General features: G+C 39.9%; 1 protein-coding gene across 1 annotated transcript; it reads left to right on the plus strand.

The window, feature by feature from the left end:
- The first annotated feature begins 1007 nt into the window (after nucleotides 1-1007).
- dnajc10 (DnaJ (Hsp40) homolog, subfamily C, member 10) lies at nucleotides 1008-16894 on the plus strand. The gene is made up of 25 exons (XM_026145489.1): nucleotides 1008-1241; nucleotides 2202-2458; nucleotides 2576-2738; nucleotides 2890-2940; nucleotides 4097-4179; nucleotides 4416-4547; nucleotides 5209-5302; nucleotides 5454-5531; nucleotides 5733-5776; nucleotides 7135-7200; nucleotides 7652-7717; nucleotides 7798-7887; nucleotides 8019-8129; nucleotides 8212-8326; nucleotides 10291-10418; nucleotides 11830-11946; nucleotides 12038-12139; nucleotides 13553-13613; nucleotides 14105-14199; nucleotides 14893-15026; nucleotides 15209-15262; nucleotides 15393-15540; nucleotides 15729-15851; nucleotides 16331-16438; nucleotides 16513-16894. The coding sequence occupies exons 2-25, from the start codon at nucleotides 2249-2251 to the stop codon at nucleotides 16522-16524; spliced, it is 2385 nt and encodes a 794-aa protein (XP_026001274.1). The 5' UTR covers nucleotides 1008-1241; nucleotides 2202-2248; the 3' UTR covers nucleotides 16525-16894.
- Nucleotides 16895-17308: the final 414 nt, after the last annotated feature.

Below are 17308 nucleotides of genomic sequence, written 5' to 3' on the forward strand. Positions count from 1 at the left end.
GAGTTCTGTTATCAAAATAAAATTATAACGCTAGCTGGTGGGTGGAACAGGCAGTGTTGGGGAGTAACAGAATACATGTACCGCCGTTACGTATTTAAAATACAAAATATGAGTAACTGTATTCCGTTACAGTTACCGTTTAAAAAGGTGGTATTCAGAATACAGTTACTTTGTTGAGATAAATGGATTACACGGTGGTATTTTCCTGTTTCATATTGTCGCGGGTCAGGACTGTTTGGGTTTTGTTTGACAGCTACGTTCTGTTGTTCCAGGTGGCAGCGTTACGGTTGCCATGGTTACAGGGTGACGCTCTTTCTCTGAGTGTTTCCTGGGTGAGAGAGCGGCTTTTTGTTGTTGTTGTTGTTGTGCTAAGCTAATAGGCAGAATGCTACTCTAAAGAATGTAGCCTCATGGGCAGTGTAGTCCGTGCTGCAGGGAGAATGGACTGCCATACACGTTATGGGTCTGTGACCGTGAGGAGGGAGAAAAAGGCGAGTGGAAAAGTATGAGCTGTCATCGAGCAAAAACGGGAGCTGGAAGCATGTAAATATAATAATAACCACTGCAGCCAAGAAGAGTGCCTGACGAGCCCAGTTGTAAGTAAGCTATTAAGACTCGACTGTAGGCTGTGTTCGTGTTTTCCTCCGAAACAATAAGTTCCGTTGGAGCAGCCTTTCAACGCCTCTCTCTGTCTCTCGCTAGCAAAGTTGACCCACACAACAAAGTAAAGCTAGTTTTTGGCTATGAGCCCGACACAGACCCGAGGTATTAGTCAGAGGTCCCTTTACTACGGGTTCGGAGCCCTTCATAAATCACAGCAATAGTGCATTCACGTAGTTGTAAAAAGCATGATAATATATTAAGTAATCCAAAGTATTCAGAATACGTTACTCTCATTGAGTAACGTAACGGAATACGTTACAGAATACATTTTGGGGCATGTATTCTGTAATCTGTAATGGAATACATTTTAAAAGTAACCTTCCCAACACTGGGAACAGGCCATCATAAACAGAATAACACAATGAAATTAGATTAACGAGTGGCTTTCTGAACATACATAAAGTTTTAGTTTTGTCTGTGTGAGACTCAGAGTGTACCGTTTAGCTGCACGACCTTTATTGTGAAGCACAGTAAGCGGAAGCAGCTTGGGCTGTTGTGTGCAACTTGATGCCGGGTCCGAGCCGGACGCTGATGCGGATCTTCATCTCCAGACTTTTGGAAGTTGGGACTCTTTAAAGGTAACAAAGCCGACGCATTAAAAATTAATATTGAAATGTCTGCTAAATATTACATGAATATTGGCTTTTGCTTCACCAATAAGACAGCAAACAGCTCCGTGTCGCAGTGAAGCTAACGAGCTAGTTAGCTGAGCAAGTTGTAACAGGAATAACCACAGGCGTGTTAACAATGCATGTACTTTGATGTATCGCCTTTTTGGCTTCGTCTACTGTATCAAGAAAAATATTTTTCACTAGGCTTGTTTTTCAGAATCTTCTGGAATTTTGATTAAAATATCTAAGTGCTATTATTGCTATTTATTTCTCCCTTAATCTCGTAAACAGTTCCCAAATCTACATGGATGCTCTGTTTCTGATCAAGAATAGAGAAATGGAGGCTTTTACTTTGAAAGCTACCGTTTATCAAATGTAATTACCATTTAATTAAAAGGCAGCTTCGTGGAAGCAGATGCAGCTTTCATTTAAATTTTTGTTTGTGTAAGATGTAAAATTAAATATGTTGTAGTATGTTCATTTTTCTCGAGGAAAACTGTTGTACCATAAAAATAGGCGATCCTCCTGGAGTGACCCTGAAAACAAGGAAGAAATCTGCGGATATCAAAGCAACTGTTTGAATAGTTCAAGGTGCAGGAAACTGCAATGCAAAAGACAACGGTGTAAAAAAATGCTCCTCTTTCTTTTATCTGCAGACCACTTGTCCTTCCAAAGCCTGAGGCCATATAAAAGTAGAGATAATGCTTCCATCCTTTAAGCCAATCCAAACAGGCCACATATGTAAACGACACTCCTAAGGTGACATGCTGGCTCTCCTGTAGTGACTGTATTTGTTTTTTTTTCTTGCTGTGGAAAGAAGCTGTTTGCCTCACTTACTGTGATATTAGTGAGGCAAGGGGATGGTAATGGCTACAGGGTTGGGTGGACAGGGTATTTAGAACTGATCTTTGTGTCTTTCTGCCCCAGTTCCTTTAGTTGCGGCTGCTTGTTGACTCATTGAAGGAACATTCCCGATGGCGCACAGGGTTGCCTTAAGGGCCCAACACCCTCGGTCCATCTGGCTTATGGTGCTGCCGATGCTCCTCACCGTCCTTTTGGTGGCAGTTTGGGCAGAGGGCCAGGACTACTATGAATTGCTGGGAGTCAGCAGGGAAGCGACGACCAAAGAGATACGACGGGCCTTTAAGCAGCTGGCGCTCACCATGCACCCTGACAAAAACCCTGTGAGTTACACGGACAAACCACAATCCAGAAACACAAAAAAATGACACAGTAATTCTCTGAAATCTGTCGCGTCTCTATGAAACCCTGACAAAACTGATGCTTATCGACTATTTCAGGGTGACCCCTCAGCCCACGAGAAGTTCCTGCAGGTCAATCGTGCCTATGAAGTTCTGAAGGATGAAGACCTGAGAAAGAAATATGATAAATATGGAGAAAAAGGACTGGACGAGCAGCAGGACGGACGCTATGAGAGCTGGAACTACTACAGATATGACTTTGGTAAGTAACCAATGGGATGTTACAACACTTGAATGTTTTTACAATTGTTTGTATAGAAATCGTTTTATGAGGATATTGTAAAAAGAAAAGAATAGCTAGCTCTGCTGTGAACAAAGAGTTGTTCAGTATTTAAGTTCGTCTTTCTGTCCAGGTATATATGACGATGATTTGGAGATCATCACGCTGGACAGTGGAGACTTTGGTAAGATATAAAACATATTCTGTTTTTTGCTTTAGTGTACAAATGAGAAAAACCTTCATCCTTTTTCGATTGTTTGATGTTTTCCTTTCAGAAAAAGCCAACACGTAAGAACTATGTAAATTTAAAGATTTCTCAAATTTATTTTGATTGGCTTTTGAAATCTTGTTGTTCTTGTTTAATGACAGACATCATACATTGCATAATTAACTTCAGAGGTGTCAAACACATTTTAGTTCATTGTCATACAGAGCCTGAGCTAATCTTAATTGTGCTGGAACAGAAAAACAGTGCAATGGCCCCAAACAACCAATCAACCCACCAAACAAACAAACTGTTTGTTTGTTCTTGTATAAAAACATTTTAGCACATTCTCAAATGTTCACATTTAGTTATCCACAATGAGCAGTCTGAGAGGACTGAAGAAAAATTATTTTGTCTGAAAGACAAAACACAGTACAAAGTCCAAAATCTAATCTGTAGTTCTCGCCCCTCAGTCTTATGTTTGACATCCCAGACGCACATTTATACACTTGTAATTACTATGTGCGGTTCCACACATTGTAATTGTAATAGTCCTACCCACTGTCACATAGACATCAGGTTCCATTCTTTCATGACGGATGTCTTTGTCTTCTTCTGATTTCAAATTCTCTGCTCATGAGTGAAGAGGCTCTCAGTTGTTTGTCTTGCATGCTGGATTGGTTCTAAAATGTTTTTTATCCTGAACTTATTTCATATCTTGTCATCAGACACAAAGAGCCTAATCTGGAAGTAAACCTGTCAGCAGCAAATCAAATTGAAAACACAAAGGGAATGTTTAATGGTTTTCTTGTTTGATTTTAGTTTTGGGTGAGCTGCAGGGTACAATTCAAACTTTGAAGTTTGGGAATGGCTGGTCCAACTCCAGAGTAACTGCTATTTGCTGTCTGTTTTTTTTGTGTGTGTATATATGTGCCGTAAACCTTTTTTCCTGTAAGTCTTCAGACCTTAGCATAAAGCAGAACAGCTGTGCAGCTTTCTCCAAACTGTAGTTTTACCCCACTCTTATCAGTGGGAGCAACAGTAAAAGGATTTCAAAGGCACCACGACACAAACACCGTGTGAGAAACAAGAGCGTAAACAGGTAGTGACTGACGTGTCTGTGTGTCTGCTTCAGAAGCAGCAGTGAACTCTGGAGAAATCTGGTTCATCAACTTCTATTTCCCACGATGCTCCCACTGTCACCAGCTGGCTCCGACGGTAACACTACACAAGAAACACACTAAACACACATCCTCAGTCTTGCACCCTTTTATGATTTTGTTTTCTTCTGTGTTATATATGCATCTGTTAGAAAAACATTCCTGGTTTTGTTAGTTTCTTGCTCAAGTTGTAACTTGATAATAATCACATAGACAGAGTTAGACTCTGTGTCAGACAGAGTGAGTTACTAAAATATGTACGTGTCTGTTTGCTTTGACCTTTGCATGTCACAGTGGAGGGATTTTGCCAAGGAGATGGATGGTGTGATCAGGATTGGAGCGGTGAACTGTGGAGACAACAATCATCTCTGCAGGAGGAAGGGCATCAACAGCTACCCCAGTCTGTACATATACAGATCAGGACAGGTGTGTTTGCTGCTTTTTGTAGCAAAAATGGATATAGCTCAACTTTGAAAAATGAATGTAGTACATGCACATACTGAGTTAGCTCAAGCACCTGAACACTACAAACCTGAGCAGGCACCAAGTAAAAGTTTCAATCGAACGTCGATAAATGAGTTTAACAGACTCATCAAAGTAATGACAAAAGCTTGAAACCAGTTGTATACAGTTACCAGTGTTAGTCCATAATTGAACTTTTCCTATGATAGGCAAACAGCTTATTTATCCTTTGCCTCCTTTGTTTGTTTACACTAAGCAAAAAGTGCATGTTAAGGAAAATCAGTGAGTACGTTCTCATTCAAGGGTACATTTACTTCAACTACTGATGCTGTTGGAGAACCGTGTATAGCTTTGATTGCACTCTGTTGTGGATGCGGAGACAGACAGATGGAGACCCGACAGCCGAGTGGTTATTTCTGTTAAACCTCTTTGATGTTTGCTGCTTGAGGCACATGTTTAGTTGGTGCATTGTAATGTCACTTTTCCGCTGATGAGTTTGTGCATTCACACATTCACAAAGTAAAACCCAGACATAAAAGTTTGCGCTCACTGTTTGAAAGCTTTATTTAACATGTTCCATGTTTTGTTTCTTATAATTTCTTATCAATTCTTTGCATTTCTGTAGAGACCAGAGAAATTCAATGGGGAGCGCAATAGAGACAACCTGGTTCGCTTCTCCATGCAGTTCATCACTACAACCATCACTCAGCTCTGGCAAGGTGAACTACAACCTGCGACCACACTGAGATGAGCTAACTTTGTGTTAGCGAGCAGTCTGGCTAAACTTTCAGTGAAATACAGTCTGTGGAGAGTTTTTCTGTTGTTCGAGTTTATTCCTCATCCTATACGTACTAATGTTTTTTTTTCCAGGTAACGTGTTCAGCGAGATAGAGAGCGCGTTCTCGTCAGGGCTTGGCTGGCTGATCACCTTCTGCTCTGACAGTGGAGGTAACACATGTGCACAGTCAGCTTTTTTTTTGCATGCTAACACACACATACACACACACATACAAGACTCTTTATGAAAAGACAGGCAGATGTGTCACAAATCAGTCTACATAACCATGTGCTCTGATACGTGGACACACAGAGTGTACTGGTGTTATCAAGCTTGTTGTTTAAAATAAATGGTGTTTGTCTCTTTTTCAGATTGCCTGGAGCCAAGAACGAGACAGAAGCTGGCAGGAATGTTGGTGAGACAACAGCAGTAATGTTTTTACAGCTGTTTATCACAGAGACATGCTGTGTCTGCTGAATAAATGAATTCACTTTAAAGATTTGAGCCAGTAGAGCATTTTATAAAGCCATGCAGGGAGGGGCACGCAGCTTTGGTTTTCAGTCTCCCACACCCATGACTCTTACACCTGAAATACCCACTCAGAGAAATGCTTAAATCCCACCAGACACACTGCAGTGTGATTCAGAAGAATCCCTGAATCTGCTTTGTGCGCCACATCACTTACATAAAATATTTTTTATGGAAGTTGCTTCAAGCTGCACGGAGCAGATAAGGAGGACAGTAAATCAGGCATAGAGAGAATCTAGTCAAATTATAAGGCCTGGTGCAGACCACATGCTCTGCTTCTAACGATCATTCAGATTTTATGTCATTTGAAGCTGTGTGAAGAACAGAACAAAACTGCTTTAGAGATGTGATATCACAGACACACAGCAGGTGTGTTTTATGGGATTGGTTAAATTGGCCCTGGATGGATTTAGAAATTTTCAAACACTTGAAGAGGTCATTTTTTTCCTCTAAAGTACTTGAGGAGAGAAAAGTCAGAGAGAGAGATTTTGAAATGACAAGGAGCAGGGGCATCTTACTACACGTAAAACGGCTGCAAAAAAAAAGATGTACAGGCAGAGCACAACGGTCAGCACAGCACAAAATTTGGGTCCTTCGCTCTAGTTAGCGGTCAGCGCAGCGCATGTCGCGTCCTATGTGAAAGGGCCTTGAGGATATATGTCACTAATAATGTTAACACTGTCCTACATGAAAGACAAAGACAAAAAAAAAGGCTTAAATGCTAAATTCTACTTATGTGAATGTGTCACCAAAGAGACCGTGTGTCTAACCACAGTGTTGCTGTGTGGCTCTTTATATTTTTCAAATGATAAGCTTTATTTGGGGCTGATGAATGACAGGCAAATGTTTTCTCTGAGGGGTTGTGTGTCATCTTCATGCATTTGTCCTCTAACCTTTTGAAGTGAGGACGTACTTTGGATTTCCAGCTTGTCATTCCAATCTAATAGCTGCGAGGAACAGCCTTGTAAACGATGTCTGTGTGTGACCGACAGACCTATGACAGTTAGTGTCGTCTAGGCAATTTGATTGAATCCTATAAAGGTAGCTCACTATCCTCAAGTTATGTTTCATTTGTAACGTACATTGTGTAATGTTAAAAATCTTTTAAAAAAAATCTAACTTTTATTTGTAGTTCTATCATGACAAGTTTATTAGTAGCTGTGATGCTGATGTATGTGTTGTAATAAATACTACAGCGCCTGTTTGATCTCTTTATAACTGCTAAGTGTTTGTGTCTGAATGTAGGATGGTCTGGTTAAGGTGGGATGGATGGACTGCACAGCAGATGAACAGATCTGTGCAAGTTTCCAGGTAAGGGTCAGAAGTACTATAGTAATGGTACTTGCATGAGATATCTGTGTAGTTGGGTTTATATACAATGTAAGTGGGAGTATCATCTGCAAAGATGGGGGTAAATGGTTTCTACATAGTGCTTTTCTACTTTACCTCAGCACCCAAAGCACTTTATACAGCATGCCTCGTTCACCCTTTTTTCCACACATTCACACTCCAATGAGACAACAACGTGGTGTTCAGTATTTTACCCAAGAATAGTTTGACATGCAGACTGGAGCAACTAGGGAACAAACCAAACCTTCCAATTAGTAAATTAGTAGATGACCTGCAATACCCCCTGAGCTACAGCCAGGAGGGAGGATGATATTTTGTCAACACATAGTACTCTGCTTAGAACTGACTTTAGACTGATTTAATTATTTCCAGCAGTATCACCTGCTTGGCTAATCTTTCTGTTGTGTTTCAGGTGACCAGTGGAGCAACTGCTTTATTCCCACCTGGAAGTGCTTTGAATAAACCAGACAGTGTACTTGTAAGACGAAGAACACACTACTGTCTGTGCTAATACTGTGTATAGTACTGGAATACTGACTCTATGTGTATGTGTTTCAGTGGCTGAATACTCTGGACAGTAAAGAAATTTATAATCAGGTCATCAACCATCTACCTGATTTGGAACTTCTCACCAGCGACAGTTTCCAGGTATTCTGACTCCAGATGCACAGTCCACCTGTGCATAATACAATTACTTGTATTGTATTACAGCGCAATTCAATATAATACAGAAGTACAATGTAAAATTGTTCTGATGCAGTGTAACTTGTTTCGTCCAGAGTAAATTGGCCCATCATCGCTGGTTAATCAGTTTTACATTTGGCAACAAAAACTCTGCCTCCAACGAGTACAAGAAGCTACAAGCTTTCCTCCGAAATGACCACATACAGGTATCTGTCTATCTGACTGTCTGTGCGTGTCTCTGCATGTATCTGTCTGCCTGCCTGTCTGACTGACTGTTTGTCCTTCCAGGTTGGCAGAGTGGACTGTATAGCGGACTCAGAGCTGTGTCAGTCTCTTTACATTCATAAACCCTGTATGGCTGTCTTTAAAGGACTGGGAATCCACGACTTTGAGATCCACCATGGTCAGTACTACATTTGCATTGTACTGGGCTCAAAATGTGGTCATAAATATTTTGTACTTGTTAAAAAGATTTGTATGTGTAAAAAAAAATTTGTGCATGCGTAAAAAAGATTTGTGCGTGCGTAAAAAAGATTTGTGCGTGTGTAAAAAAGATTTGTGTGTGTGTAAAAAAGATTTGTGCGTGCGTAAAAAAGATTTGTGTGTGTGTAAAAAAGATTTGTGCGTGCGTAAAAAAGATTTGTGCGTGCGTAAAAAAGATTTGTGTGTGTGTAAAAAAGATTTGTGTGTGTGTAAAAAAGATTTGTGTGTGTGTAAAAAAGATTTGTGTGTGTGTAAAAAAGATTTGTGCGTGCGTAAAAAAGATTTGTGTGTGTGTAAAAAAGATTTGTGCGTGCGTAAAAAAGATTTGTGTGTGTGTAAAAAAATTTGTGCATGCGTAAAAAAGATTTGTGTGTGTGTAAAAAAGATTTGTGTGTGTGTAAAAAAGATTTGTGTGTGTGTAAAAAAGATTTGTGTGTGCGTAAAAAAGATTTGTGTGTGTGTAAAAAAGATTTGTGCGTGCGTAAAAAAGATTTGTGTGTGTGTAAAAAAGATTTGTGTGTGTGTAAATGTGCGTGCGTAAAAAAGATTTGTGCGTGTGTAAAAAAGATTTGTGTGTGGACTTAGCCAAAAAAAACCCTGAAAGTTACAACTACGAATTTTGACCCTATTTTTCTTCCTTTCATCTGATTGGTGAATGTCATGTCAATCACAAATGTAACAATCCAATCAGAGAACAGATGGGTTTGGCTGTCGGAGGGGCGCTTTTTTTGAACTGCAGGTCTTTGAAGGGAATAAATGCCCTTTTACATGCCAACCCAGCGTTTTCCTTCATCACCACGAAGGAAAACAGTCTGTGGTCGTCCGAGTTTGGTGATTTTTGTGTCACAGGACTACGTGTTTAATACAGGGACTTCCACAGCCTTTTCAACAGCGCTGCGGACGCAGGGGGGGCAGTGTTTTGGAAATGACAGTCTTCATTACAAAGCTTTCTTCGTTATGAATTACCATACATGTTTTTATTGAACATTTGAAGAACTAGCAAAAAAACCAGAAACTCTTGTAGAGGACATAAAGTCAGAGATAGAAAAGACAAGGAGCAGGTGCATCTAGTACAGGTAGAGCTGCTGCAAAAACCCACAGAGCTCAGCAGCCAGCAACAAATTCTGGATCCTTTGCTTTTAGTTAGCAATTAGCATTAGCAGCACATCCTGCGTCCGATGTGAAAGGACTTTTATGCTGCGCACTGTGACTCACAGCAATGGTCCTGGGTCAGCCCTGACTTTGTGCTAAACTAATCCTAAAGTAATAATGGTATTTCTAACCACTGACATACCACAACTTTATCCTTTCAACAGCTGCTGAAAGTTAGGGGACCTAACTGGTATCGGATATTTATATAGAGATTACCCTTCAAGGACCTGCAGTTCAAAAAAGTGCCCCTCCGACAGCCAAACCCATCTGTTCTCTGATTGGATTGTTTAATTTGTGATTGACATGACATTGACCAATCAGCTTAAAGGAAGAAAAATAGGGTCAAAATTCGTACTTGTAACTTGCAGGGGTTTTTTTGGGCTAAGTCCACACACAAATCTTTTTTACACATACAAATCTTTTTTACAAGTACAAAACCGATTTACAAGTACAAAATATTTATGACCACATTTTGAGCCCATACATGTTGCTCTCCACTTGCATTTTATTTGTTTAAATTAGTTTGAATATCTCTGCATGTTTGAGGAGGACATGTACGTCTTGTCCAACTAGCAGTTTGTTACAAGGTTACAAGGATAGAGGAGTTCCAAAAAAGGGCTCATGTTATTATTTGAGGAGCCAGTTTGCTAAGGTTGGTTGAACAATGGCTTATTAAGTTAATCCGTTCAGAGAAGGTTTGCTCATCTGCATTAACTCGTGTGTTTTGTGTAGGCAAAGATGTGTTGTACAATATTGTGGGTTTTGCGAGGGACAGCGTTCGAGCTTTTGTCACCACTCTGGGGCCGGACAACTTTCCTTCAGACAGAAAGGAGCCGTGGCTCGTCGACTTCTTCGCTCCGGTTTGTATTTGACTACTTTAATCACAATTATGATGTTGTGCTTTATCTTTTGGTGGCAGATTTTCAAGTAGGTGGTTATTTTAGTGGTTAAAATGATTTATTAAGCTGTGACCTCAAAAGTGAACAACAAACTCTTCCTTTATTTATTTATTTACATTTGATTCACTACAAAAGAGTTTGTAGTTGTTGCATCTAAATCTTTTAGTTTTAGTTGATTAAATATTACGAGATTATAGTAGACTAAACCTAAAGTTGCTTCAGTGACTAAAATACAAAGTGTAAACCACTTTGGAACAACCAGTAAATAAATTGTAAAATATATCCATACTGTTCTCTTTCTTCTAAGCGTTGATATTTATGTTATATTTGGCTGAATGCGATTGAGAAGTTACACACAGCTGTGATAATGTGACAATTGACTGTAAAACATTGATAAAAGCCAATCGATGAGGCAAGTTACTCTTATCAGTCCAGATTGACTCACATTGATTGCATTGTCTTTTAGACGGAGTTATTTGCAAAGCTTTGGAAATCTGTCACAACACAAAATCAGGATCAAGAGTCTGAAAGTGAAAAAAAATAAATTTGAAACCCAAAAAAAGAAGTTAATGAAAACAAATAAATTATTTAAAATAAAATAATTATTAAAGAAAAAAATTGTATTTTTTTATTTTTTAAATATAAAAAATATCAGAATTTCACTTTGAAATAGCTTTTGACCCTGATGTAGCTTCACGTGACTGCATCCAGTCTGAGCTGGACTGGGATCGTTTGGAGACACGTCTCCCACCAGGCGAGCTATTTGTGCATTCTTCAGTTGCAAACAATATTCAATGCAATCACTGTTATTTTTTATTTATTTTATAATTGCAGGGTTTGACAGTTTAATACTATTTTTATTCTAGTGTGACTGAGCTATGAGCTAAGGGACCAAACGTAGCACAAGAGTAATCTGCTGGTTGCACCAAATGTTTTTGGCACTGATGATGCAGCCAGTCAGAGTCCTTGTTTAACTTCAGGGCTGGTGGTGGTGCTACACCTACAACACAAACAGTCACTAACTCCGAGGCAGATATGGACCACTTTGTTGGGAGCATTGTGAGCTTGTAAGAGGCAAGAAAGACCCTGAAACACTGAGAACGCTGTGTGAACAAGGGCTAATTAATCAAGCTTTGTCAACCGTAGTAAAAACATTAAAAACCAAAAGTGAGAAAATGGGACTTAAAATCAGTTTTAATCTATTACCACTTTGTGAAAACTGAAGTTTGTAAATAGCACTAGTTAAAAACCAAACTACTGACGTGATAACGACCACCGACAGCCTAAATCCTTGGTAGCTCAGATTTGAACATTGGGTAAGAATTGTCATTGCTACTTATTAACCTCACAAACATTTGGCTCTTGCTTGCAGTGGTGCCCCCCGTGTCGAGCTTTACTGCCGGAACTGCGAAAAGCTTCAATCCAGCTAGCTGGGCAGATGAAGTTTGGCACTTTGGACTGTACCATCCATCACAACCTCTGTTCTAGAGTAAGCACACACATCCGTGTATATTGTTGATTTTTAAGCTTAAGGCTAAAATGTGCCGACCAATTAGTAATTTACTTTTCTCTTTTTTCAGTATAATATTCAGGCTTATCCCACCACAGTGATCTTTAATGGTTCTTCTGTGCATGAATATGAAGGCCATCATTCAGCTGATGGCATCCTGGAGTTTATACAGGTACTACATCAAATACAACTGAAATGGCTCCTCTTTGCCTGGATTTTTGTCATCTGTACACCGTTTGGTCAAAATGTACCTTTAAGAAATTTACAGCTCCAGCTGTAATGAGTAATCTTTTTCAAATGAATCAGTAATCTAATCAAGTAATCGGATAAGAAATACTTGAGTTTCATTTATGAGCAATAATAAAAACTCAAAAGAGATTACAGGTCTTTCAGAATGAACTGCTCATTGGTTTCCATTTTGGAAATTGCAATATTTTAAAGTTTCACTGCATGTAAAAGAAGAAACCCAGCTAAACCCTTTAGCTGTATTTGCATACCATATTAATTTCATTTTTTTTAAGAAAACGCTTTCTTAAATGCAAATATATATATATATTAAACACATTTTTATTGGCTTGTGAAAAAAAGCTTTTATTTTTATATATTTAAATATTAGTGCAATTTAATTGATACAATATTTTATATTATTTCACTTTAATCTGAAATGTTTTATGAAAGCACTTGACGTTTATATGGTTTTTTACACCCCATGTCCCCCTTTAGACTGATCCCTGTTTACTGCAGGTATTGTTTCCATCTAAAATAGGACGGCTGCTGTCAGCCTTCAGAGAGCTGAACACGGGTTCGGACGAAGTTAACGGTTCATCTGAACATTTTAATACAACTTCTGGAGATTTACTGCAGATTTTTCTGTGTAAAACAAACAGCGGTGGACAGAGCAGCTACAAACTTTGCTTTTCTTTACGTCAGAGTTTGATGATCGTGTGTTTTGATGAAGGACTCCCGCTCGCTTTCCCCCACTAAAGATTAATGCCTTTTACCATTGGTGATCACAGGAACAGCCCTGCTGTTTACGTCACTAGAAACATTTTTCTTTCATTCTACCTGAGCTCAATGTCTCAGTAACGGCTCCGTCTCTTTGCTCTTTGTGGTGTGTAAACAGACTCCGGGTCCACGTTAAACTGCCAGCATCATCATCATTGCTGCTGTTGTGTTATCAGTGTTTTTGTTTAAAACTGAGGCCTGAGTGGGCTGAATGTTGTCCGACTTTTTATTCACACGCTGCTCCTAAACACATTTATTCTGAAGGTTTGTTTTAGTCACACCTGTGTTAAGCGCTCACGTTTACATCGTTTAACACATCAGTGCAATACAGAGCCGTGCATTAACCAAAGCATCGAAGCAAAGTTTGTGTTGAGAATTTTTTTATGATCAATTTTTTTTTATTACTCAGTGAATCATTGCAGCTAAAGGGCTCATCACCACTGTCAATATTATTACAAAATAACATTTGATGCATAGTATAATTTTTTTTCATTGCTGTTTTCCTTTGGTTGCCTTTGGTCTCAAAGTGGAGTATTTAAAAGACAGTGAGATCACAAAGGGCTTCTTTCTATCTCTGCAGGACCTGGTTAATCCATCGGTCCTGATTTTGGATCCTTCAAGCTTCACAGAGAAAATTAAAGGTAAAACCTGCTCTTGACAATAATAATGGATTGCATTTATATAGCGCTTTTTGAGACCCTCAAAGTGGTTTACAATTCCACTATTCATTCACTCTCACATTCACACACTGGTGGAGGCAAACCACTGGGGCAGGCTGACAGAAGCAAGACTGCCGCACCATCGGCCCCTCTGGCCATCACCAGTAGGCGGTAGGTGAAGTGTCTTGCCCAAGGACACAACGACCAAGACAGACAGAGCTGGGGATTGAACCGGCAGCCTTCCGGTTACAAGATGAGCTTCCTAACCCCCTGAACCACGGCCGTGACAATAAACTGCTTCTTGCACAAAGGGCTAGTTGCAAAGACTTTGAACAGCACTGTTGTAAAAGAACTTGACAGCTGCAATTGCTGTTTTATGAAAACTACCCATTCCCATCTTTCAGTTTAAAGCACCATAGAGGCCGGATTATTAAAGTTAAAGTCTAACACAGTGGTCTGTTTCTCTGCTGCAGGTCGAGATGAAGGACAGATCTGGGCGGTAGATTTCTACGCTCCCTGGTGTGGTCCCTGTCAGGCTCTGATGCCTGAATGGAGACGCATGGCCCGGGTATAACTCACTTTACATGTGCCATATATAGACCATAGACACAAAATGAAAGAACACAAGAAGGAGAGCTGTATAAACTTTAAAGGTCATCTAGCTGCTTCACTCTACTGTCACCTGATCAGTAAACTTCAGTAACCCTGAGCCACTGGAAGCTCGAGCCATGACACGGCCTCCAGCTTGTTCTGCTGTTGTATGCTTTAGATGAACCTTAGTAGACACTTTTTGTATTTTGTTTTCAGAATGTACAAAGGTCTCAATTTGCCATTTATAATTTTCCTGCTCTCTCTTTGATAGATTTGTTTCTGCAGCATGACCTGTCCTTGACAATTAATGGCATATTTCTAAAAACTGAGCTGAGATTCTTTCCTTTAAACCCATATTTATTGTATAACATAAGCTTGAATGCAATTTATTAAACAGTTAAAATAGCCAAATTGTGCCCTGGTCCAAAAATATATGAACCTTAAAGGAAAGAAATTCAGTTTAGATGTCAGTTTTAAAATTAATACCTATGACTGAATCTGCACAACTCCACAAAACAGTGAATTTGTGAAGAAAACCAGGAACATTGGGATTTTGTTTATGAACCTAAAGCAAGTGACAGAAATCAGCAGATGAAAACAGAGGGTCAGGACTCAGCTAGCAGAAGGAGAGAGCAGCCTCTAACCTGACGCCGTCTTGGTTTCCATCCAGCTGCTTTCAGGTCAGATCCTGGTCGGTTCGGTCGACTGTCAGCGCTTTCAGTCGTTCTGTCAGAGCCAGAGTGTGAGAGCATACCCAGAAATCCGCCTGTACCCTGGAAACAGCCGGCAGCCAGATCGCTATACGTATGTAACTCACTTTACATGCTCAGATGTCGGGAAATGACTATTCCCAGGAGATGAGAATATGGATATGAGTTTCATCACAACATCTCAGATGATCAGAATTATTTGTTTTACCTTCTTACATCTTCTTTTTACTTAGATTATTGATTACTGATTTCCTTTTCGCCTGCCTGTCTCTGTAGGAGTTATAATGGTTGGCACAGAGATGCCCATTCACTGAGAACATGGGCACTGAGGTGAGATGCAAGTTGCCTTTTCTTGTCTTTCTGTATTTCTTTAGGGTTTTTCTTTCTTTCTGCAGTAAAAGAACCAATGAAATGGGACGTGTACAGTGTTAATAGTTGAGTTATTCTCTTGTGTGTACAGTTTTTTACCCAGAGCCTCTGTGGACCTTACTCCAGAGACCTTCAGATCTCTGGTTCTGTCAGGTCGGGATCACTGGGTCCTGGACTTTTATGCCCCCTGGTGCGGACCCTGTCAACACTTTGCCCCGGAGTTTGAGGTCCTAGCTCGGGTGTGAAAACTTTGCTTCTCTGCATGAATCTTGTTGCTTTTTTTCTGCAGTGACTGATGAGACAAACCGAAAGTAAACTTCTCCAACAGACTGTGGGACGAAGCACAAATTAAGAGTTTCTTAAAAGTATGGTTTTCTTGTAGTCAAGAGTCCTGCAGTCATGCTTTTTGTGTGTGTGCGATTGACAGATGCTTAAAGGCGAGGTCCGGGCAGGGAAGGTTGACTGTCAGGCTCATTATCAGACCTGTCAGTTAGCTGGTATCACCGCCTACCCAACTGTCAGATTGTACCCATACCTGGGAAAAAAGAGGGTAAGCACACACACACACACACACACACACACACACACACACACACCGTGACTAGCACTGTCACTTCAGAGTAAGAATGTTCTAGGATTAGACTTCATGGCTGTAGCCTCTTTTTATTTTGTAAAAGTTGTGTTGCTTGCCATGTTTTTCTCCATGCTTCAGTTTTTTATGTTTGTTTTTATTTTGTTTTGGTGAATCTGTCTTCTCCCAAATATTTTTGTTAATTAGGAATCAACTCCTGATTTTTCCCCATTCTAACATTTTGTCCATCAAATACCATTTAAAAAAAAGTAAAAGCAAGGTTTATAATCTAATGTTTTATATTCATCACCAAAAAAAGAGCTCAGTTTACTTTTATAAAACAAAAGAAAAGCAAAAAGCACAGCCTTCATCATCAGATTTGATGGGAAAGAATCAGTTATGGATTGACTTAATAGTGGAAAAGATTATAATGTGTGTGTATGTGTGTGTTCTGACAGCATGAACAGAGTGGGGAGCATATCAATAGCCGAGACGCTAACGTGATCGCTGACACCGTCAGACAGCGGCTACAACAGCTGTTGCCACGGTTACACAATAAGCCAAAGGTAAGTGCCGGTTAACTTCAAGCACAAATCAACCCAGCCGCTGAACTGGAGTCTGACACGTTTGTATGTTGTAGGATGAGCTGTGATGGAAGCGGGCGGTACTGTGAGGAAGATGAGTCACCTGATTGGTCAGGTAGAGACAGAAGTGAATTTGATTGGCCCAGCAAGATGATCAATCGGTCAACACTCCTTTATAGAAGCTACAGCTGGAACACTGGGACCGACTGTTACCTGCTGTGCTGAATGTACTGAACACTTCTGCCTTGTTTATGTTTGGTTTATAATTGTCTCCATTGTTTCTATTTACTCTATGAAGTAAAACTTTGGGACACTGTGTATTGATCATGTTACTGACACATACACACACACTCACCGATCCAATTGTTGACATAGTGTTGTATTTTATTGCTCATGTAAAAACAGTTTGAGAATAAAACGGTTCGTTTCTGTTAGATGTGTGTGCATCCCTGTGAGTTTTACAACCATCCCTGCAGGTTAAATTCAAAGTATACAAAGATGTTGACAAGATTCAGAAAAAAGAAATAATCACAAAGTATTAACTCTTTCAATTACTTTGTTTTTTTCTCAAGCAAAAGTGCCATGCATTTCAATCTCATGGTTTCTCAACACTGTTGCTTTTCTGTGTGTCAAACTGAGTTTTTGGGGATTGGATAGGGGTGCATCCAGAGGGACATGAGGTGGCAATAGCCCCGCTGAAAACATGATCGTCCACCTCAATGCTCTGTATGGACCCCAGAACGTAAACACACAGCTGTAGATGTTTTCTTAGTTATTCACACTTTGACCAGCAGGTGTCACTGTTCACTCACTGTTCACTCACTGTGTCATCTGGCTGAAAACTGTAGGAGA

Source organism: Astatotilapia calliptera, chromosome 16 (assembly GCF_900246225.1).
Source record: "Astatotilapia calliptera chromosome 16, fAstCal1.2, whole genome shotgun sequence".
Lineage (NCBI taxonomy): Eukaryota > Metazoa > Chordata > Actinopteri > Cichliformes > Cichlidae > Astatotilapia > Astatotilapia calliptera.